We start from the raw sequence: 25,324 nt of genomic DNA on the forward strand, positions 1-25,324 counted from the left end.
AGCTGCCTCAATCTCCATCACTGGTCCCATGCCCTAGTTAAAGTAACCCAATGGATACTTGTTTCCTTAGTTTCTCAGGCTTAGCCTCATGCTAATCACTCCTTTTCTTGTTGGGTGGCATAAATGAGGTGGTGAAGAATGGACCAGAAATTGTTAATTCAGTAAGACTTCTTCTTGGGAAGTAATGTAGAAGTTTCCTTTTGGAAACATGAAAATGGAATAAGGGCTCCCCACAGCATGGTTCCTTCTTCCTAAAAGAATGAAATTTGTTCAGTCTCTCTCAAGTTTGTTTGTTTTTTCTTTTTGAAGAAGATTAGCCCTGAGCTGACATCTGCTCCCAATCCTCTTTTTGCTGAGGAAGACTGGCCCTGAGCTAACATCTGTGCCCATCTTCCTCCACTTTATATGCGGGACGCCTACCACAGCGTGGCTTGACAAGTAGTGCTATGTCTGCACATGGGATCCAAGCCAGTAAACCCCGGGCCGCCAAAGCAGAGTGTAGGAACTGAACTGCTGTGCCACCAGGCCTGCCCCTGTTTTTGTTTTTCTTTTTTACTCTAGTTTATTTTGTTTTCTGTTTGTTTGCCCAAGGTCATTTATTTTCTTGTCCTTGTATATTTTCAGATTTCAGAGTGTAATGATTTTGGTTTTTCCTCTCTTCTAGCACCAGCAGACATTTTTGAATCAGCTGAGAGAAATTACTGGGATCAACGATGCCCAGATACTACAGCAAGCTTGGAAGGTATGGCCTCTGTTTTATGACCTACAGTTGTGTTACACCCTCATCTCTACTGCCTGCCATATTTGAAAGTTGAGTTTTTTAGTTATACTGTGTGGTAGTAGTAGAGATATAGGAAAGAACTTGTATAAAGTAAGAGCCTTAGCTAACATATACTGCAATTTTGAGCATGTTAGCTTTCAGCAACCTAATGTTCCAAGATACCTTGGAGTGACAGATGACTTCTCTCCATAGGAAACACTTTTCATGCAAAATAGGGGGATGTGAATCCAAATGCTAATGGCTGGTTTTACTCAAGAACCATGATTTTAGAGTTTAAATAGGGGCAGAGGGTGCGGGAGAGTAGAGAGAGGAGGAGGAGGGAGAAATAGAAAATTAATAGAGAGTCAAAAGCTTACATTTTTTCCTTCCAAGAAGGAGAAATAGAAACTGGCTAACATTCAAGTAATTTACCTTAAGAACATTCAACATCAAACTTTTGAGTATATGCAACAGATAAGATGCATCATTTTGTTGTATCTTATGAAGTACCCTCATTTCCACACAGAGGCACTCACATGAGTTAAATCACATGGGTATGCACATGGAAAAGATCAAGCGAGTGAAAGATGTTCAAGAACTATATATATATATAGCTGCAAAGGCTAGCAGTGAGAGCCTTTTTGCCACTGTAGGCATACACACAGCTTCAATCCTTTGGAATTTGCTCCATGAGACAAAATTATGTAATTTTTGATGTTGACACAAAAGTTCTTCATTTGTGTCTGGAAGCAATTTATCTTTTAGGTGAGTGTAATCATAATCCTCATAATAGTAGTGATAACAACAAGCACTTAGTAAGCACTTACAGTACTAGGTGCTATTCCTAATAACTCCATGGGGTATTATTTTCATCCCTTTTTAAAAGATAAGGAAACAGAGGTTAAAGTGACTTGATCAAGATCACACAGCTGGTATGTGGAGGAGTTTGAAATAGAAACCAAGCGGCCTGATCCCAGAGCATCACACTTAATCTCTGCTTTCACTAGAGGCTTTGCTTCGTTTTGGCCTCATCAGGACAGTGATGAAGCAGTACTGTTTAGAGCATTAATGCAGGGTTTATGAAGCCACTGTAAGCATTTAGGGAGGAAACAAATGTGTTGTATGTCAGTTTATATGATGATGTTTAGATGATTGCCAGTCCTTTCTTTTTTTTTTTTTTAAAGATTTTATTTTTCCTTTTTCTCCCCAAAGCCCCCCAGTACATAGTTGTGTATTTTTAGTTGTGGGTCCATCTAGTTGTGGCATGTGGGATGCTGCCTCAGCATGGCTTGATGAGCGGTGCCATGTCTGCGCCCAGGATCCGAACCAGCAAAACCCTGGGCTGCCAAAGTGGAGCACGCGAACTCAACCACTCGACCGGCCCCACTAGTCCTTTCTTTATTGTGATAAATATGACTAAATCATGTCTATTTTCAGAATGTACTTTTTCCATTCTGTGTCAGTGAGTGTGACACTACACTCGGTACCTTGTCAGGGCACTTTTCTTTTTCTTGACTTGGGAAACATGTAGAATATGTTTAATTAAATAAATGTAAAGAATTAATCCAATTAATTCTTGTCCACATTTCCTTTGAGGTAAGCTGTGTGACCTTAGTTTTTTTTTTTAACTTTCATTTCAGTTCTCAGTAGCTGGAAGTGAAAACAGTGTACTTAAACCTTAACTGTTGCCCGGTATAAATTTGTAAGAGGTTTATTAATGAGTTGAGTCTCTCAGTAAAATACTGATATGGAGTCTACTTTTGGGAACCACATGTCGTTGATTGATTTCAGCACTTTTATTTATTTTGAGCATCTATTTTTAGCTTCGCAAAGTAAGTGACCTTCACGTTGTGTAAGTCCCTGTTGTAGTCAGCTAATTATTATATGAGGTAGTCTGTGAAGAGTACTTGGCACATGTTTTGGCACATATTACTGCTCGGTAAATCTTAGCCATTGTTATTGCAAGTTGTTTTACTATAGTTTACTTATCTAACTATGGGATATGTTATACCTGTATTTTGGATGAGTCATTTGAGAATCTTAAGTGGTTGTGACAGATAACAAAGGTGAAAGCAGTGGTGCTTTTCCAACTGTACTCTTACTTTATCTCTTCAGCAGCTCCTAGAGTTGGAGTCGAGGTGGGTTGGGGACTTCATTCTTCTAGTTGTTCACTCCTCAAATCTTGGAATCATTCTAATCTTTCTCCTTCTATCACCCGCTACATTTAATATGATAGCAAATAATAGACTCTCTGCCCTTTCTCTCCTATAGTCTCAACACACAGCCAGAATGATCCTTTTAAAATGTAAGTCATACCAGGTCATTTCTAGGCAGAACCCTCGACTGGCTTCCTATTACACTCCTCTCGTATCCTAAAATTCTTAAGGCCTACACAATCTTAATGTGTTCTGGCCTTGTGTCACAGAGATAACTTCATTATTAATACCTGGATTTCCTAATGTTGTTTCAACTAGCTGTCATAGAGCTAGTGTTATATTTATTGTTAACTGGACAGAAAATATAGAGATATAACTGGGCAGGTCTCTTATTATTTTACTGTTTCAAAAATTCTTAGTTTTTTAGCAGCTACTTCCTTCTAAATTAACTTTAGAATTTTGTCCAGGTATGCTTTTGATGAGAACTACATAAAATTTATATTTAATTTGGGCAGGATTGTTATCTTGACAGTATTGAGTATTTCTGTCTAGGAGTTCTTTGTGTTTCTCCATACTGTCAAGCTTCAGAACATTTTGCTATTTTCTTCCTATAAGTCTTTGACATTTCCTTGTTAAGTTTGCCTTTAGGTATGTGTTCAGCACCCATTTTAAAGGGAATACCTTTTTTTGTTCTTATTTGCAGAAGCACTGTTTTAAATATTCATTTTTCATCCTTGTGTATGGCAAGTTCCAGAAAACATGTTTTAGTTTGTTCATTTGTTTAGAAGTACAAGTTTGCGATTGGCTTTTGTTAAGCAGATATGAAAGTAATGGAAAACTGAGAAATTAGTTATAGAGTTGAGTTTTACGTTATATTAGTAGTTTTAATTAATAGAGAAAGGAATTACCATTGATATAGTGTTCTTTGTTTATGATGAATTTATACTATAAAATCAGAATCACACAGAATGATTTTGAATCTGAAAATGATTTTTGCTTTGAGAATTAGTTGTTATGGAAAAGCTTACATAAATCATGTGAGAATGTACAGAGTTATTCCAAAATATTTGATGTTCTGTTCTTGATCTTTGAAGGATAGCAATGGAAACTTGGAGTTGGCAGTGGCTTTCCTCACTGCGAAGAATGCCAAGACCCCTCAGCAGGAGGAGATAACTTACTACCAAACCGTGCTTCCTGGCAGTGATAGATACATCAGTGTGGGAAGCCAAGCAGATGCGAGTAAGTTTACTTCTTTCTTAATATTTTGACAGGAATGTAATGAAAAATTTTCTTTGGGGATATATTACTTTTGTTGAAGCAGAGGTAAAGGACAAAAGAAAAGACTACTTTAACCTTGGTTCTTCTTAGTGTATTTGAAAGGAGCATGTTTTAATTAGCTGCATTATATTTTTTTCCAGATTGTATTTCATTGGTATATCCTTTCATAGAGCACCTCATGGAGTATTCATTGTTTTGAAATATGGAACAGCTACAGTGTTACTCATTAAAGAAACAAAAATTTCTAGAATTTTAAATGGGCAAAATCATTTGTTTTATGGATTTTAAGTGTTGGTAGAGGCTTAGTATTATTTTTGAAGATAAAGTAGTATTTTTAATTACTGATAGCTTTACCATTTAGTAGAATTTCCCTTCTTTCAATCCCTGCCCCTTCCCAAAATAAAGATTTTGGAGAAAGGTTTATTACCATGTAACAAAATAAGCACACATACGTGCGCACACACAGGTACATATGGAAAATTCTATGGACTAATTTTTATTCATAACATGAATACTTTGTGCTTATATAGCACTGAGTTTTTCAAAATACATTCAGTTACCTCCATATCTCATTGTGGTATAACTGTATTATATAAAATGTAGGTATTTATTTTTATGCATTCTCAATTAGAGAAGTTTGATTACTAACTTGTATTGGAAGAGAATTTCTGATTTTGTTTATAGACTTTCTCAAAGTTAGGAAATAACCAGGAAGAACCCATTCACATAGATGTTTATAGCTATTAATTGGCATTAAATACTGTTTAATGTTGGTTGATGTCAAGTTTTCAGGATAATCTTAGTATTTTTGCTCTACAAATGATCTTATGTCGGCTAAGCCTGGAATACTTCTACTTCACACAGATAATAGGTGATAATCGGGAGAAGTTTTATGTGTGTAAGACAGACCCAGTTGCTGTGTCCAAGTTGAAGACACACTGTGGCTTGACTCCTGTCTGCATCTCTGACTTCGTTTTCTACTGTTTTGTTCTTTTCTCTTTACACTGTGATGACGCAGAATGGCTTGAAGTTCTCATCCACCCAGTGCTATTTAATTTCTTTTGTCTTTATGCTTGCTTTTCCTTCGAAGGAATCCCTTCTAGCCTTTATCCCCAGCCTAATTTCTTCTGGCGTTGTAGGATTTAGCTCAGGAGCTAATGGCTCTAGAATGTTTCCCCTGGCCTCTAGTATGGACCAAGTGCTTTTCCAGCACCCAGAGCATACCTGTGTCTTAATGAGTACTGTGTTATTTTAAAATTATTTGCTTGTGCCTTTCTTGCTTACCAAACATGAAGCCTAACAGGGCAAGAGACTATTGATGTTCCCATCATCATATTAGAATGTCAGAGTTTCTCAAAAAGTGTTTGTTGAGTTCTTTTTGATAATATGTGTAAAAACGCCATCCCCAGAGGCCCACCTCTGAAGACAATTTGGTGGACTGGACCCTCCTCAGGGCCACCTTGGGAAGCTTATACTGAAGATGGCAGGGCCACATGAGGAAAGGAGCCCTGGTCACTGTGTCACCCCAGGAGAGTCACTTCCACCCAGGAACACTTGGATTGAATGAGGACATATTGTCTCAACCAAAATCCATAAAATGTTAAGATTGCCAGTTCATATTGATGACTCTTGAGTTGTTTGGATTGGAATCCTGGTCTCTTAGTTCATACCTTTAGGGACACCCTTCAGTCTTTGCCCTTGCTTGTCCCCAGTGACCAACCAGAAGGACAGAGGGAGCCTCAGACTAGGAAGATTGGGGAGCTGTGTGGGCAGTCCCAGGCGTCCCTGCACAGAAGGAAACTTGAAAACAGGAGGAGAGTGGGCCTCACCCAGGGATGGCCCCCATCACTTGCTCTTGTGCACAGAAAGGGACGTGGCCTGGCCCTGCTTTGTCCCCTAGGTGTGCTGTAGGGCCAGGTGGGCCTAGACTGGCAGAGCCAGGCTGCCATCAGCCCTGTCCACCTCCCCCAGTGCCTGGAGAAGTGAGACCCCTTCTACTTTCAGAGCTCACTTAGGGGTCTGTTTCCTAGACCCTGGCTGGCCTCCCCTCCCCCAACCAACTGACACACCCTGCTTCCAGCCACCTGTTTACTTTGGAGATGGAACACTCCTCAGGGTTCTGAGCTGTCAGTTGTGGCCCACAGGGCACTGGCACTCAGAGGCACAGCTGCGGAGCTCTCCCCAGCCATGGAGGGCCTGCTGCCTGCCATCGCATCCACTTTCCAGCTGATCCTGGGGCACCTGTGGTGTGCTCTGCTGGTGATTTCGGAAAGCTTGAGCCAGGGTCCAGGTCTCCCTGCGTTCCCCTGGGAGGTCCTGGTATGTACTGTGGTGGTGGCTTTGATAGTCAAGACAGGACATATTTTCAGAAGAGGGAAGTCTCCAGGTGAAAGGTGTTCTGCCTGCGGTGAAGTCAGTGGAGAATGTGGGGAGAATACCGGACCTGAGAACCGAGCCGTGGAAGCCCTTCAGTGCCCTCGGGTGGAGGCCAGTCCTCTCCCGTTACGAACCTTGTGCTTGGCAGCGATCAATACAATCCTGAGCACATCAGCACTTCAGGACACTGTCGACCTTCTGGAAAAGGCTTTGAAGAGCCTGCCTGTTAAAGTCTCCAAAGCAACTGATGAAGAGGAACATCAGGAAAGAGCCAGATGGTTGCAGCAACAAAAGCAAATTGAGGAAGAGCTTCCAGGAGAAATCCTCTCCCTCCAAACCGAGGAAGCAACTTTGCAACACGAAAACACCAAGCTTGAAGGTGAGATTCAGCAGCTGAAGCTCAAACTTCAAAATCTGCATGAGCTACATGATGAAGAAGTTGGGCCACTTTACAGAAAATTCTTTGAGGAGGAAAGGGTCTGCTCCGAGTTGAACAAGAAGCTCCTCAACGTGTGCTGGGAGATGAACTCCACATACCAGCTTCGCAACCTCTACAAGAAGATGGCTGAAGACCTGGCCCAAGAAGTGAAGACGTGCACTTCCTACTATCACAAGGAGAACCTCTTCCAGATGCAAAGAGCCAAAGAAAGCTGGGGGGCAGCCGTGTTGGCGGAGAGAAAGCTCGAGGAGCTAAGAAGAGAAAACGAGCACAACAGGCAAAGGCTGGCCATGTTGGAGGCCTCGTTCCAGCGTTTGCCAAGAGGCAGTTTTCCTCCAGCTGCTCCTCCCACGGTCCCCAGAGGCCCAGAAGTGTGGGGGATCCCCTGGGCCGGTAGGACCCCCCCCAGGAAGGAGGATGGCCCTGCCATGAGGCCTCAGGGGCCTGGGGTCACCTGCAGATTTGACTCAGCATCCACAGCATCTGGGCCTTCAGCACCCCAGCCACAGCAGGACATCTGCACGGGTGTTCTCTTTTCAAAGGAATTTTGATTTTTTCTGTTTTTAGTTTAGCTCCTATTACTTACTTAATTATTCTTATTCAAGTAGATAAAGCATTCTAATGTGTAAGATATTTTTTCAAATAAAGTTTCATTTAATACATTGCTTATCAATTGCATTCTCTGTCCTTGGACCCTCTAGAATAAGACAGTATAAGGGCTGAGTTTAGATTTAAATGAAAGGTCACTATTCATTAAGCCATCATTAGAGTAGGACATAGAGATGTAGAAAACAATAAAGACTGTTTCTGTGTGCTCTGAGCCCTTATTAGGAATCTGCGAAGTGACAATATTTGCCTGAATGAATTAGATTGTTAGTAAAAACCAATGGAAAAGCAGGAAAAAAAAAAGACTTCAACATACTCCCGTTCACATTTCATAATGTTTTGATTTATTCCTAAATTTATAGATTAATTTAGAGGGTAATTTTAGATAATTTGCACTCTGTTTTTTGTTCTGTAATTTTTTAAATCTTTGTTGTATTGTTTAAGATAGTGTTTCTTGCCAAAACATTTCTCAAGGTTTTGCAGTCCATTTTATGCAGTTTTCCCTTGGTGGCAATCACATATGCACCCACACCCACACACACAGACACGCACAAACTACAGTACAGATGTAGAATACTTTGTTATTTCAGTACCTAAGGAAAATGTAAAATTAAGAGATTCAATTTTGAAAAATTATTTAAAATAAATGAAAGAAAAAGATCATGCAATCCACCGCAATGTACACACAGGACTCCTAAGTCCTGTACACAGAAAAGGAGAGGTGCCTGATGTAGCCGACAAAATTCCCACTACAAACACTTCACCCCAATGGTGCAGATGAAGAGACTGAGATGCAGCTGTTTGTGGAGCTGAGACAGGGAGGAGGGAAGGGCCAGGGATGCGGGGCTCCCAGGGGCCAGCGAGAGGGAAGCTGTTCCCAGCCCTGGGCTGGAGGGACGAGGGGAAATGGTGTCCTCTGGGCCCATGAGGGGCTGTCAGGGGAACAGGGAAGACTGCCCCAACCTCTGCCCTCATGTCCTCCCACCTCCTGCTGGAGCCTGGGAGCCCCCCAGAGGCCCGGGCAGTGCAGGCAGAGGAGTCAGCCTGGGCACAGAGCCGGCCAGAGAGGGGCCCCGAAGGAATCTGGAGAGCGACCAGCACACTTGACTCTGCTGAATCTGAAGTGCGAGGGTTTCATTGCCTTCCTTCCCATCCATTCTTTTTTTACATGTGGAGCTTCTGTGATGTCTTCTGCGCTGTTCCAGGTGTTTAAGATGCAGTGATGGACAAAACGGTCTAATGAGGCCTGGGGACCCGCAGCTTACATTCTAGCAAGGCACAAGGTCACATAATAAAGAAAGAGAGACGAAGGAGGGAAATACGTGCTCTACAGACGATTCCTATAGGGGGATGGTAAGGGTGGTGACAGGCTAACACTCAGTGGGTGACATTTATGCTGAGATGAAGGGTAATAGGAATTAGCCTGGGAGGTCATGGGCAGAATGTTCCAGGCAGACAGAACAGGAAGTATAGAGACCTGAGAGGTGGCTTCTGGGGCAGCGGAAATAGGACTGAGATGAGGGGGAGGGAAGGTGGGCAGGGACCAGGGCCCACTGCATAGATGTCTCTGTAGTGCAGGGGAGTGACACCAGGGAAGGGTGTAGACCTGGGGAGGAGACAGAGGGTGGATGGGGGTATACTGTGATGTGCTATCTACATAGATCTCTGTGGCTTCGAGACAGTGGAATGTGGGGTGGGGGAAGAGGGGGCAGAGTTTTGGTGAGGGGCCTCACAGGGGTCTGCAGGGAGCCCTGGGGCTGGCACTGGGGTGGTCATCACAGAGGTGGAGGAGCAGGACTGATGGGGCTGTGTTTGACTGTTGTGGGGTCTGAGAAGAGGTATGAAGGAGGACTCAGAACTTTTATGATCACACGTATATTATCTGCGGTACTTTAAGAAAATCATAGTAAAATCTTTGCAGGGAAATCCGGAAAAAAAATCAGCTGTGTGTGGATGTAGTACACTGAGTGAAAAGCTTTTTTCGAAGGAATAGAGAGGGGAGTAGTCATGTCCATTTGGACGTCCATGAGGTTTCGACCATCCATGAAGGCCCTGGGGATCAGAGGGTCTTACCTCTTAGGCGCTCCTACAACAGGGGCTCCCAGGGCAGCTCCAGGAGGGGCTCGAGGGCAGGGTGAGAGTTCCCAAGGTTGATGCGTCCACTGCCTTAGTGGAGCCGATATGATGCTACTCGTGGAGATGCCAAGATGAACACTCAATGGACTGCAGCAGAGCGCAGAGCCAGTGGAAGAGAAAGACTCACGGACTATAAATGCTCATGGAGGTGGCGTGTGCACCCGCTGCTGGCGCTGTGCCCGGCTCTCGAACTGTCCCTGCAACAGGTTGGGTGTTGGGTGGGAGGTCAGGGAGGGTCTCTGGAGGACGTGGTCCTGAGCTGAATGCTGAAGGAGAAGGAGGAGTTATCCACAGTGCTTTACACACTTTCAGGGGCATATGAATCACTTGAAGATCTCGTTACAAAGCAGATCGTAATTCATAAGGTCCTGGGTGGGCCCGAGTCCCTGCACTGCTCCCAAGTGATGTCCATGCTGGGAATCCACATAGAATAACAAGGATCTTGAGATGAATGAGAGGAAAAGTGTAGGGAAGATAAAGAGGACAGTGCCATTTCTGGTCAGGGTTCTGCGCAGACACAGACAGGAAGGTACAAACAGCCTGGCAGAGCAGATGTACAACTTCTGCAGGAAATCTGCTCCCAATTATCCTCTCAAACGCTGCTGACTACATGGACGGATCCTGTCCCAAGTACACGACCTGTTTCAGAGGAGCATGAGGAACCACAGACTTGGGGTTGCTCTTGGGGAAGCCAGCCACGGAAGACTTGCTTTAGCTTCAGAATGCTCTAGTCAGTCCACAGCCCCCCACGTCCCCTCGCTTTCAGCCCAGACCTGGAAACCCCTCTTGACCTGTCCTTTTTCCTCACCGTCTACATCCAATGCATCAGGCAGTCCATAGATATTTCCCTCAAACTCCCTCTGTTCTCTTCTCTCCATCTCTGCCACCACCCTCCAGTATAAACCACCACTCTCTCTCTTCCCTGGGTCACTGTCACTCTGCTGACCGTCCTTCCTACTGGGCCCAGGTCACCATGCTTCCTCCCATCGACCTCCTCTTGGCAGACACAGCAGACTCTTTAACCCATGACCTGGGCAGGGCCAGAACAAAGCCAGGCTTGGACGTGTCTGACCAAGGTGGGGCTGACTCCTGCTCTCACCCCCATGTCTCCTGCCTCTGGGTCACAGATGGCAAGGGTGGGCTCACATCCCACTGCTGTCTGGACAGCTCTGTTGGTGCTTGTTTTGTCCCTGGCATGTTATGGATAGCTCCCCTTTACACTCATAAAATGGCTCCAGTTACGACAAGAAATTAGATAGTCACAAAACTAATACCTTGCACGAGTTCAAACTTTTCCAAATAGTAGTGCAACATTTTAAAAAATATATGAGCTCATGAGAAAAATAGACAACATGATTTCAATCCAAATCTAAATGCAGCCTCGGACAGTTGAAGAATCATCACTATTTTGTCAATTTAGCCAGAGTGAGGACATCACGTTTTTGGTTCAGATGATTTCACATTCCTTCTTCCAGGCCAAATAGAAGCCATCTTTGTTTTGAGAAGCTCACAGTAAGAACTGAATGATATCAGGGATAACATAACACCAAATATGTTGGATTAAAGTCAAGGCCTTTCCAACTTATTGAGGAACCAGAAGGGACTGCTCTTGAAAATCTCTTTGCAAGAGTCCAAGTAATGTAGATTTCAAAGATTGAAATCATCTTATGAATTATAGATAAATAACGCCTATGTTTGTTCGACTCAGTTACAAGCACGTTTTGTGGGGAAGTAAGAGATTGAGTCACAAGGTATAAGGTAAAGACATGAAGTTGCTATACCCAGAAAAGGGCTCCTAGAAAGACAACACAAAGAGAAAGACAGCACAGTAGTGATCTCCTTGTGCTGGGGCTCCTCCCTGCCAGGCTCTGATTCAGTGGCTCTTGGGTGGGGCCCAGACATCTGTATTTTAAATATATTAAATATGAATTAGTATCCTGGTTAGAAGCACAGCACATTTTATTGATAAAGAAACCACAACAGCAAGCAATCTGCTCAGTATGACAATTAATTGAGATAAACCAGAAACTCCATTTCTCTACCATTTCTTTCAAGTGGAATATAAAATTACTTAGTGGATATTTTTCAAGAGCTACACACACATACACACCCACGGTGAAAAGATGCTCAACATCATTAGCTATCAGGGAAATGCAAATCAAAACTACAATGAGGTATCACCTCACTCCCGTCAGAATGGCTATAATTAACAAGACAGGAAACAACAAATGTTGGAGAGGATGTGGAGAGATGGGAACCCTCCTACTGGTGGTGGTGCAGCCACTATGGAAAGCAGTATGGAGTATCCTCAGAAAATTAAGGATAGATCTACCATATGATCCAGCTATTCCACTGCTGGGTATTTATCCAAAGAACTTGAAAACACAAAGGCATAAAGATACTTGCACCCCTGTGTTCATTGCGGCATTATACACAATAGCCAAGACTTGGAAGCAACCTAGGTGCCCATCAAGGGACGAATGGATAAAGAAGACGTGGTGTTTATACACGATGGAATACTACTCAGCCATAAGAAATGACGAAATCCAGCCATTTGTGACAACATGGGTGGACCTTGAGGGTATTATGCTGAGTGAAATAAGTCAGAGGGAGAAAGTCAAATACCATATGATCTCACTCATAAGTAGAAGATAAAAATGACAAAAAAAAAAAAAACACATAGCATTGGAGATTGGACTGGTGGTTACCATTGGGGAAGCGGGGAAGGGGGAGGGCAAAAGGGGTGATTAGGCTCACATGTGAGGAGATGCACTATAATTAGTGTTCGGGTGGTGAACATGATGTAATGTATCCAGAATTTGAAATATGATGTACATCCGAAAAAAATAAAAATTAAAAAAAAAAAAGAATTCAATAATTTGGATAGTGTGTCCATAAAGTTGCTTTGAGATTATTGAGGAAAACTGTTGTAGAAATATAATGTGGTGATTTCATTATAATAATATTAGTATCAAACTGGGAAAAAGTAGCCGATGAATAACAATAATTCTTTTCCAGTTAACAAATTTGTATCATATTTTATCAAGTTCTAAGAAGTACAGCTGCCTTTTGGAGATAGTCTTGATCCAGCATTTAAATTTGGCAGTGTCATAATAGTGTTTCATAGTTTAAAACTGAGAAAGTAAGGAGATGTCATGCATTTAGCAGATTCTTTAAATTATTATGCTATATTGCTGATAAGAAATGAAATCTTTCATGTATTTTTAATTCTTGAAAGGAGTGGTAAAACGTGGGAAGGAAAGATGTATATTCAGACACAGGCCTCCTTTGAAAACACTACCTGCGCGCTGAAGGAATGTGGAGTATTGGAGTGATCAGAGTCTGAGGAAGTTTTCAAGGCAATGTTCTAGATACAAAAACTCTTTTTGAACATTTTCTTCACTTTATGTGAAATATATTTTTATTTGAAAGTTGACCATGGCTTAACTAATTCTTCAAATATGGCAGGAGTTTTTATTTTTTTTAATTCCTTGTTTTCTTTTTTAAGTAAAAAGTCTATTACAGACAGGACTATAGCATAGACAGAGCCTGGCTAATTTTAAGTGTGTCATCTATTGGTTGTAGTACTGACAAAACATCTGTATTTTGACGTGAAAGTCTCTAATGCTAAATACATATGATTACTTGTATAAGCTAGAATATAACTTTATGACTGGGCGTCTCTTTTAGAAGGAATAAAATACATGTGTTTTTAATGACTTGAAAAATTTAGCTTTTAAACTAAAATATCCCATAGAAGTTACATTTGGGGCTTGTGGGGAAATTTTCATTTATTCATACCTGGGTACATCAGAAGATAAAGTAAATCATGTCACTTGATTTGAAGAACATATATTTTTGAACCTTCACTTAATATTCAAGAAGTTGTTACATTTTCACTAGTTAGTAGGACAATGATTGGCCTTTAGTACATTTTCACCTTCCATTTTTGAGAGAAAAAAAAGAAACATTTCAAGGAAAGCTTGTATTCTGTATCATAGAGAATTAAGAAGTGGTGTACCTGGTGTTTGATATTGTTTTGGTAACATTCTATACTGTAATTTAATACTCTGTTGAATTCTGGGAAAAAGCCCAAATCATTTAGAGTATTAACAACACTTTTAGGTACTTTTTTTCATTACTTGGATTTCCTGTCCAGATTGGATATTGTGAATTGTCAGATGAGTGCCTCCCACCTCCAGCTTAAATTGGAAATAAAATTGTGTTGGAGTTTGGCAGTAAAAAAATGCAAATGCAAGGAGGTAGCAATGCAGGATACTAAGATATCGTAGGTGAACTTAATAGTCAGAGGAGAGATTCTTCGAAGTTTTTGTGTGATGGCAAACTCTGTCATAGACATGACCGTACCAGGCTTTTGCCCACTTGAAATTAAATAGTAATATTCTTTCTTTCATGATCATTAAATTCTTTTGAACTTTTTTAAAACAGGAAAGAAACAGTATATGCCCACCAGAACGAGATGTGCTACAATTGAGCAATCAAAGAATGGATCAAAAGATAAGAGGGATTTGGGTAGGTAATTTTAGCACAGAAAATAATGCCACATATTGGCTTAAGTTTTAGAGAAGTTGATATAACACATTGGAATAAGTGTTAAGTGTTACCAATTTAGAATCAGTTTATTTGGTAAGGATTGCATAGAAAGTGAGAAAAATGTTGAAGTTCTGTCCTAGAACTCTGCTCGTAGTTATGTTGCTTGGCCAGCCTAAAAGTGATCTAAAGGACAAGTGACAGATCCAGGTCTAGTGCTCTCATCTCTGCTGAGGGCAGATCACGTATGTTCAGCAGTTTAGGAGTTTATTAACTGAACCCTGGTATTTTTCCCACCCCCCACATTTGTTAAACAAGTAACTTCAGATAGAAAAAAATTAATGCCATGAAAGTTAAATCTCTTTTTCCGTAGAGATTTCTAATGTAGAAAACTGTTTTGATGATTCACTGAAAGTTAAGGTTAAGCTTAAAAATGAGATTCTACAATGCTCTGAAAGTTACTTGTAAATGATTGCATGCAATTAGGCTTACATTCTATTACAATGTTCTGTAGAATGACTTGTATAACTTTGTGAGTTTTCTTTAATTTTAGGGAAGAATGGTAGCCATGGACCTTTGTACTTTTTGTTGACTCATATAGAATGTTAACTTTAATTTTTTTTCACAATTTTAGTTTGAAAACATAGTAAAGTTGATGACAGAATTCCCAAATGGCTCCTTTGCTATTCACTTTCCCTTCTTACCAATGCTGCCATTATAATTTTAGCAGGAATTATTAAAAACAGAACAAGACCATTTGGAGCTGAGCTGTTCAACATAGTTGCCAACGGGCACATGTGACAACTTAGATTTAAATATAAATTAAAATTAAATAATATTAAAATTCAGTTCCTATGTTGCACTAGACACATTTTAAATGCTCAGTAGTAGGCAGATGTGGCTAGTGGTCACCCTACTGGACAGCGCAGATAATAGTACATTTCCATCATCATAGAAAGTTCTAGTGGAGAGCACTGTTTTAGAGAATCTGAGTTCCGCAGTAAGAAGATTAGAAAAGTAGGAACATCTTAAGAGAGCTGACTGAGGGCAGAGGAGAATGGGAGAGTCAGGTAGGAAACACAATTTACATTATTTATGTCTTCTTGATTTTAAGTATTCTTTTAACGTGATACCTTATTCTATTTGTCCTTTGACTTACTAGAAAAAATTTTATATGGATAAAGCCTATGTTCTTAAGTCTTCTAGTTAGTGCCACTATGAAGATGACTCACTAATTTTTATCTCTATTCCATAGTCTAGATATCAACCTTTATTTGCTTAACAAATATTTATTGATTGCCTAATATGTATTAGATAGGTTTTTAGGCCATTAGAAAAAACACAAAGTGTCAGTTTACATAGGGGGAAGACAGACAGTAAGCAATAAATAAATAATGTCAGGCAGTGGTAAGTTCATGAAGAACAAGAGAGCAAGGTCAAGGGACAGATGGTGACAGGGGTGCGGTTGTAGGTCAGGCATGGGATATGCTATTTTAGATAGAGGATCCGTCAGGGAATGTTTCTTGGATGAGGTCACATTTATACAGATACCTGAGTGAAGTGAGGGAGGGAAGCTCGTGGATGTCTGAGGGAAATGCATCCCAGGCTGGGGCCTCCAGGCAGGAGTATATTTGGCTCAGGAGATGAATAGGGAGGACGTCACTGTGGCTGAAGCAGAATGAGTGAGGGCGAGAATGGTAGTATTCTCCCTTCTCAGCTCCTGCTGACCATCCCTGTGTTCGTATTTGCCTTTCTCTCTTAAGGGCATCCCCATCCTTCTGGGGACCCGGTGATTTTATTTTGTATTAAAGGTTTAGTTTTTTTTACTGCTCTTCGTAATCTCCCAAGTCAGCCATTTAGTCTGCAGTTCTATGAGTTTTTGTCTGCGTACTTTTCCTTTAGTTGCTCCTGCCCTGATACATATTCTTACTACAACTCTTCTCCAACTGTTGTTCAACACTTAACCTCCTAACTCCCAAAACAGAGTTCTTTCTGCTCATATCATTCCCCTGCCTAGAGATCTTAGCTGGTGGTAAATATAAATGTGGTTATATAAAAAAGTGTTTCACCTATGCCTGGGCTTATGTAAATAAGGAAAGCAAGGAAAATCACTTTCTTCTAAAGTCAAAATCTCTGCATATATTGTAGTTCAATTAGATTATGGGCTAAGTGGATTTCTTTTGAACTAACTTGGAAGGCTTTTGTCATTTCATACACTGTCTTCATGGGAAAATGAGTTATGAGTTGTAAACAATGCATACAGTTAAAGTCTGCTTCATTGACCAGTTGATGATTGCCTGTATTTCGGATTTAGCAGAAAAATGTTTGGTAGTTGGTATTTAAGTTTTACTCAAATGCTAACTCTTTGGAATGTACAAGATTTTTTTAGGTTGAGTGTTATGTTTTGGTATATATACTTGTGACCTTACAGAAAAAATGTTTTAATTTGAGCAGTCTTGAACATGTTGAAGATTCCTGTTCATAGGCTTTTGTAATGTGTGATTTTCTACACTGGTATCCAACTAACACTAACATGCTTGTGCCCTTGAGTTGTGTTCACACTAATACTAGAGGGAGGGTTGGTTAAAACAAAGTTTGAGTGTTTTGCCAAGGTCCTCGCTTGGTACAGATATAAAAATATTTATAACACTTTGGTATTTGGATGGGATTTTTACATAGGCTCAACTTTTATTTAGTTTGGCCAATTAGAAATTGTTTCCGCCAAGTTTATTCTATGTTCCTTTTTGAGTGTGAGCGTATAAGAAAATCACAGAGGGCTAGTTTTCATTGTGAAATTGATAGTTCATTACGTGTTTTTGGAAGTCATTCCCCTAACTCCAGAAAAAGAAGAAATTCAGGTTTTACCATTCTAGTGAAATAACATTTTATTTTCTTAATATCTGGTTTTAAAATCTTATCTGTATTTAGTATGCGAGTAAGTTATAATAGTCTTTCACGATTGCTGTATTGTTCTAAAATATCTTCTGGAAAGAAGAGGATTTATGAAGTAATGGGAACATCCTGGAAAAAATTATGATAATTATAGTGAAGCTACAAATAATAAATAAACTTTCTCCACTGCTTAAAGGAAAAAGTCTCAGCTTTTCAGTTAAGGACCAATAACTTCTCGCCAACCAACCTTTCTAGCATCAAAGGCTACTATTGCTTGTTTCTTCCTCTGCCCTCACTCAATACTTCTGACACCAGATATGTGAGTTTTTACCCCACACCCGACCAATTTTCTGATACCAGCTGAGTGTCCTGCAATTCAGTTCAATTCTGACACTACCTGGAGTTGGTATCGGATCCCACAGGTTAAGGGCTCAGTTGCACACAACTGCCTCCACCTAAGATGCCAGTTACAAGTAATGGGTTCCCAGGTTACTCACACTTCTCTCTGACTGGGCTACAAATTGAGGGTTCCCATGACCCCCTCCTCAAGTTTGATAATTTGTTACAGTCGCTCACAGAACTCAGGGAAACACATTTACCCGTTTATTATATAGTAAAGAATATGATAACGGATACAGATGGATAGCCAGATGAAGAGATGCATAGGGCAAGGTCTGGAAGGGTCCTGAGTGCAGGAGCCTCCGTCTCATGGATTTGGGGTACGCCACCCTCCCACCATGTGGATATGTCACTAACCCAGGAGCTCTCGGAGCCCTGTACTTCAGGGATTTCTATGGAGACTTCATCAGGTGGGCTTGATTGATTATTAATTTAATTTCCAGCCTCTCTCTCCTTCCCAGAGGATGGGAGATGAGGCTCAAAGTTCCAAGCTTCTAATCATGGTTTGGTTTTTCTGGTGATCAGTGCCCACCCTGAAGCTATACAGGAGGCCACCAAGAGTCGTCTCATTAGGACAAAAGATGCTCCTATCACCCAGGAAGTTCCAAGTGATTTAGAAGCTCTGTGTCAGGATCCAGGGTCAAAGACCGAAGATGCTAGAAGCGTCTTTATGGCTTACCTTGCTCTTTGAATGGATTGTTTACCTATGCATGATTTTGTAATACTGTGCATTGGTAATTTGGAAAAGATTTCCTTCCAAATCTTGGAAGAACGTCTGCATCATAAAACAAATTAAAATTGTCAATATCACCTGATTTCACCAGAAATCCTTTAAGTATTGGGGAAATATCAAGCTCATAATGGTAGAAACAAGTTTTCCAAAATTCTGATTTTTGCTTGAAAATTCTGTGTTAGTCATTGTCAACAAATGCTGTCATTCATTCTCCCTCGTGACAGGTTCACTTTATTTTCGAGAAAACATCTGTCAAATACTCAAGTCTGCATAATCATAGCTTGTGGTTTGTCAGTTGTTCTTTCAAGTAAAAATAGTGTTCCATGAAAAAAAATCAGTTCAGTTTGCAACTCAAGCGTTGCACTTGTGTTTTTTCTTTAGCAACAGTGTGCTTTGGATATACAGCAGAAGTCCTGTGCATACTTCTTATTTGTCATGTAGAATTAAAAGAAAATTTAAATCAGTATTTGAGATTTAATAAAATTGATTTTTCCCTTTTTATCAAGGACTTAAGAGAAACTGGCTTTTTCTTTTTTGAGTAACGAGTGTGCCTATTTGTGAGTAATAACAATGAATTGCTCACACAACTTGGTGCCACTGCCTTGATTTGTGTGCTAAGATGCAGCAGTTTAATGCATTGTTGTTTCGTATCATCAGTGCCAATATGACCACGGTAGAAAAGGCAGATAACACCTTAGTACTATTATGAGAATATATTTTACTTAAGGACCTCCTTTCCCTCATAGGGCCATAGGGGATCCCTGAGGATCCATGGACTCCACTTGGAGAACTGCTACTGTGGAGGAAAGCCACTGGATTTAATAGAAGACTTAAATTTGAAGTCTCGCCGCCATTTTTTATTCTTACGATGATATACTTCATTTCTCACAATGTCAGTTATCTGTCTCTTGTATCAGATAGAGTTAAAAATATCTTGCCTTGTGTTTTGCTTTTGTGTTGCTTGAGTTACAATTGATAAATTATGAAAAAGCTCTAAGTTTAAGTTGTTGCTATTTCTGAGTGAGTTTCTGCCTTAGCTGGTTTGGTTTACTTGTCAGTCACGAAACAGTAAACACTCTAGATAGTTTCATAGAAGAAATTTAATCCAGAGGATTAGGTTCTTAAAGAAATCACTGGAAGCACTGGAGAGAGGATCTCTAGCTCAGCTTTCAGAAATGACTCCTGGATTCTTGTGGGACTCGCCAGCCAGGGAAGCTCTCCCTCTGCCACAATCAGGAGGGTAGTGAGTGAGTGAATCAGGAGGCTGCCTCTGGGACTCCTGGGTTCAAGAACATGCTTCTGTAGCTGCAGCCCAGAGAAGAATAAGCATCCAAGATTAGGTAACTGCCGCTGAGCTCTGCCCGGACATTGGAATGCAGAGTCTAGTTGCCGCTTCTACTCTTATCTCTTGACATCCCTGAAGCTGGAAATTGGACACTGGAATGCCACTGTGGAACAACCCACATCTCTTCAGTCATGCTGGAGAGAACAGCCAAAAGCAGCAGGAGTCGGGCTTCCCCCTCACTCTGCCTTCCAAAGCTCATGTTAGTGCATCCAGTTGGTGGAACCTAAATTTTATCCAGAACCTTAACTGCACATGAATTGGGAAAATAGATTTGTTTGTATCTTTTAATCTTTCCAGCTTCTATAGTTGAATAAAGCATACTTGGAGGATGAGAGAATGGAGTCTGAGGGCTAATTGATCATATCCCCAAAACCTGTTTTTCTGCTGCTTGGTGATTTTCAAATTGTTTCCCTTACTTCCATTATTCTCTCTTTACTCACCTCTATTCTAGTCATTATTTAATGACCAAGGTAGTTCTCATTTTCATAAGGCCATTTCATCCCTCTCTAGTCCTGACTTCTGCTTCATCAATATTTAAGTTGGATTGGATAGTTATACCCCGGTGACACCCATGTTCAGCCGTGGTCGACCTGTGCTTAGGTCTTGTAAGCCGGACTCAGAAAGCCTTTGGCTGCTGATAGATCTAGGCATGCTCCATCGTTTCAGTTACCTTGCTACGTGTTCTGCATTTTACTTGACTGAATTTTTTTGGACCCTACTTACTACATTTTTGTGAGGTTTTATTATACTTTCTAAGAACATTAAAAAAAAATCTTCCATGGCCAGCTATTATTTCTAATATTTTTAATATCCTTGTAAGCTACCCTTTGGAGAAAAAGTGTGGATAACAATAGAAATAGGCCAATATATATTATTTATTTCTTATTAAGTGTGGAATATTCTTTTCTAGCCTCTGTATGTAACCCTATAGCTAGATGGTAAAATGCAAGCATCTTATCTCCCATCACCTACTCCTTTTTGTTTGTCTCCCTTTTATAAAATTCTAGGATTACAATGAAAAAAAATTAGTTTTTAACATGTCTCAAATACAAATAAACGAAAGGAATACAAAACTTGTCCAAAATACCCAGAAGCAAAATCCCAACCACACAAAGATAAGGTAATAACAGATATGGTTTTTTCTTTCTCATCATATTGTTTTATAATCCCCTACTTGGCAACATATTATGGTTCTTACCATTGTTTAAACAATAATGTGAGTATTATTGGCATCTTTTGGGTTAAGGAAATTGATGAATATCTACTGGGAAATTGGTTAAAAAGTGTTTTTTCTGTAGGTGGTAATAGTTGTAGCCTTTATTCTTTGGAAAAAGAATACTTATAGCATCAAAACTATTTTCTTTGCTTAGTGTATTTCTTTTTGTGAAATGCAAACTTTTTTAAATTAAAATTATTTAGTAAACTGAATGATTATTAAATAATTCAGATGGTAGAGAAGTGTTTGAAATAGAAAGTGAGAGATCCTTACACTTCCTCCTCCATAACCCTCTTCATCAAACTTAACCACTGTTGACAATTTGGCACATTCTTCCAGACTTTAAAACAATGTGTATATAAACGTATATATATCTACGGTCAGTTAGTTTCTGAAACATAATTTTTGAGAGCTCAGTTGTTAATTATTATACTTGGATAGACAACGTCTAGGTGGTATTGTGGATGAACTGTAACGTGTGTATATTTGGATTAACTTCCAAAAGCATAAATGTAAATGTTTAATTATGTTAATTTCAAATTTGTTTGGTAAAGAAATTTTTTAGCAGTCTTCCTGCTTATTATATACTTTTAATCAGGGACTTCCTAGTAAATATTGTTTCCTCTGTAATGAAAAATATTTATGCCCTTATTGCTTTTAGCTATATTTTACAGAGAGGAACATTGTTTCGAAGTATGTTCCATTGAAAATGTTTGTATTCTCTTCAGAAAGGATCTTATAGAGAATTATGTTGGTGCTGACTTTGGTTTGAAAGGGTATAGTGGGTGTAAAATCTCCATGATAAGAATTACCTTTCATTCTGTTTGACTTTTCATTTTGAGAAAGTTAGTTTTGCTTTTCAGATGTGATTGATCTCACTGGAGATGATAAAGATGATCTTCAGAGAGCAATTGCCTTGAGTTTGGCGGAATCAAACAGGGCGTTCAGGGAGACTGGAATGACTGATGAGGAGCAAGCCATTAGCAGGTAAAAACCTAATTTATATAAAGTGGATATAAGTTCTGTTTATAATAGAAATAATAATTGGCTTTAATTAATTTCAAGAGGCACAAAATATACTTTGTTATTCTAAATAAATTATGAATATATTTCAGTATTTTTTTATATTTTATGTAACCAAAATTTTCATTTTCTAGTTCCAATTGTGTTTGAAGCTTAGATTTTTAGGACTTTGGAGTGGCATTATGGGCACTAAATTTAGGTGTATATTTTAATGTTTCTCTGATTTTTTTTTTTCCTCCTAATCCCTTTTGGATACATCGTCCAATTCAATTTATAGTCGTTTATAGAAGGCGTCTGCAAACATTTTCCTGTAAAAGGCCAATGGTAAATATTTTAGGCTTTGTTGACCATATGGTTTCTGTTGCAGTTACTCAGTCTGGTGTTGTAGTATAAAAGCAGTTATAGATAATACATTATTTAATGAGTGTGGCTGTGGTCCAGTAAATCCTGATTTACAAAAATAGGCTGCCAGCTGGATTTGGTCCATGGGCTGCAGTTTACCAACCTCTGATCTATAATATGGTAGTATGTTTATAGGGTTTTTTTTTTTTTTAAAGAATTAGGCAAAATTCTAAGAGATGTGATAAAATGCATCTTTTGATTTAATAAGGAAAACTTTTTAGTTTAAAGCAATTTGATCTACTGAAGGATCAAATAAATAAATTTGATTTTATCACAAAAGAATGTTGACTAAAAAAAGCTTTAAATTATAACTAGCTGCAGTCATGTGCTGCATAATGAAATTGTGGTCAATGATGGACCGCATATATGATGGTGGTCCCATCAGATTAGTACCATATACCCTAGGTGTGTAGGAGGCTATACCATCTAGGTTTGTGTACTATTTCCAGCAATCTATCTTTTCACTCTGATAGGAAATTTGGGCCTGGTTGTATTGGTCATTGGCAATTCCTGACTCCGCAACCCTATGTACTATTTTTCTGAGTGTGTTATCATTCTTGGATGCTTGTTATTCTTCAGTTGTCACCCCAAAAATGTTGAACAATTTTCTTCCAGAGAATAAATTATTTCATTCCATGGATGTCCAGCATGTTTTTCTATGTTACTTTTGCGACCACAGAATGCTTTCTCCTGGCTGCAATGGCATATGATCGCTATGTAGCAATCTACAACCCTCTGCTGTATCCAGTTAACATGCCGCCGAGGGTCTATGTGCCACTCATCATTGTTTCCTATCTTCGTGGCATTTTGAATGCTTCGGTGCACACAGGGCGGCATTTACCCTATCCTCCAGTGCTTCCAATGAAATTAGTCATTTATTTTGTGACATCCTTCCTGTCCTCACCATTTACTGTTCTGATATAAACAAAAAGCATCTTCTAGTCTTCTACTTTAAGGGTATCGAGATAGTCACCATCCTGATTATCCTGGTCTCCTATAGTTTCATTCTGTTGGCCATTCTGAGGATGCGTTGTGCTGAAGGGAGACAAAGAGTCTTTTCTACATGTGGCTCTCACCTAACTGGAGTGTCACTTTATTGTGGAACAGTCTTTTCCATGTATGTGAGACCAAGGTCCGGCTACTCTTTGGACCGGGACATGATAGTGTCAGTTTTTTACAGCAAAGCCAGTCTCATGCTGAATTCCTACATCTACAGTTTAAGGAACGAGAATGTAAAAGAGGCAGTAAAAAGAGTGTTTGGGAAAAATTGGTTTATGAATAAAGTGTGCTGTTTACATTAAATTGATACCAATTAAGATTAATTTTCATTGTCTCCATATCAAAAAGTAGTGACTGAAGTGTTTTTATTTTTGGTTTCATAGTACCTTTCTGTTCACCTCAGTAATTTTTAAATAAAGATCATAGTCAACCCAATATCTATGCAGAAAACTGTCATCCAGCTGCTTCTGTTTGTGTATATATATATATATATATATATGTATATATATATATATATATATGTCCCCCACATACACACAAACCTACATTCACACATATACACATATATATGCTGTTACCAATTGTATTATTTTGCTGGGGCTGCCATAACAGAGTACCAACAGAAATTTATTTTCTCACTCTTCTGGATCATAGGCTTTTAGATCAAGGTGTTGACTGGTTTGATTTCTTCTGAAGCCTTTCTCTCCCTGCCTTGAAGATGACCATCTTCTCTTTATGTCTTCACATGATATTTTCTCTCTGAATGCTTGTTCCTGATCTCCTCTTATTTATTTATTTTCTTTGAGGAAGATTAGCCCTGAGCTAACTACTGCCAATCCTCCTCTTTTTGTTGAGGAAGACCGGCCCTGAGCTAACATCCATGCCCATCTTCCTCTACTTTATATGTGGGATGCCTACCACAGCATGGCTTTTGCCAAGCGGTGCCATGTCCACACCCGGGATCTGAAGCAGAGAACCCAGGGTCACCAAGAAGCAGAACATAGGAAATTAACCACTGAGCCACCGGGCCGGCGCCCTCCTTCTCTTATAAGGTCAACAGTCATATTGGATTAAGGCCCACTCTAAATGCCTAATTTTAAGATAATTGCCTCCTCAATGACTCTATCTCCAAATACAGTTACATTTTGAGATACTGGGGGTTAAGATTTCAACATACATTACTGGTTTATTTACACACATAGGCATATATGTATTTAACCTTTACATTAAATGGCAGGTATTATCTTTCAACTCCATTATCACTCAAGTTGGACAGGCTCCCATAGTTGCAGTCATATGTAAGTTTATATCTGCCTACCTTGAGAAAATACCATCTAACCGATAACAAAACCACAGCTCACATAAATCCTAATCCACTCTCCATGGGGTCATTGATGTCTGACTCCAGTTTAAAGCACTCTGCCCCATCCTCAGATCTATGCATTGACAGCAATCTGAACCCAGTTTGTGGTTCAAGGACCACAGAAAATGTGTTCTAATTCTGGTGTGCATTATCATGTTGTTTGTGAGTGTATATTTCTCCCCTTTATTATTTCACTATTTCTTCCAGAGCATGGGCATTAAACCCATTCTTTATTTCCTTATAGAATAGAGGGACTATGCACTAACATTTATCAAGATTATACTTAAACTCAAGAATGACAAAAGATAAGCACGTTAGAGAATAATATACAACTGGCTGGCAGATTGGGCTCTTCCCACAACTAAGCCCTAGGTGTCTTTATGAGTTTCCCTACAGGGCTGATCCTGACTCAGCTTGTGCTGTTTTTTTTCTTGACTCCTACCACTTTGAGATGCCCTTGAAGATTCCACCTCTCCTCAGGGTCCAGGTTCAAGAACAAAGGTGCAGAAGAGTGTCTTTACTATGCATATGTTCAGCCCTGTTTCAAATAGAACTTATTTGCATTTGCAACGTTTTCTTCAAAGTTATTATAAGTGGTACTGTTTTTCTCTTCCTTACATTCTTTCTCATCATTGCTATTATTATTATTA

At 39.7% G+C, this 25,324-nt stretch overlaps 1 protein-coding gene across 5 annotated transcripts in view; it reads left to right on the forward strand.

The window, feature by feature from the left end:
* Nucleotides 1-662: 662 nt before the first annotated feature.
* Nucleotides 663-25,324, forward strand: part of LOC124229389 (ubiquitin carboxyl-terminal hydrolase 25-like) — a 29,823-nt gene continuing 5,161 nt past the window's right edge. For 2 of the 5 annotated variants that reach the window (XM_046644582.1, XM_046644581.1), the window contains exons 1-4: nucleotides 663-742; nucleotides 4,016-4,155; nucleotides 14,201-14,284; nucleotides 21,751-21,874. In XM_046644582.1, the coding sequence (XP_046500538.1) occupies nucleotides 714-742; nucleotides 4,016-4,155; nucleotides 14,201-14,284; nucleotides 21,751-21,874 (377 nt within the window). In that variant the 5' untranslated portion in view covers nucleotides 663-713. Of the gene's footprint in view, nucleotides 743-4,010; nucleotides 4,156-14,200; nucleotides 14,285-21,750; nucleotides 21,875-25,324 lie in introns of all 5 variants that reach the window. The other 3 variants (XM_046644585.1, XM_046644583.1, XR_006885863.1) reach the window with 2 other exon arrangements.

The sequence above is a fragment of the Equus quagga genome, chromosome 17, assembly GCF_021613505.1.
Source record: "Equus quagga isolate Etosha38 chromosome 17, UCLA_HA_Equagga_1.0, whole genome shotgun sequence".
Classification (NCBI taxonomy): Eukaryota; Metazoa; Chordata; class Mammalia; order Perissodactyla; family Equidae; genus Equus; species Equus quagga.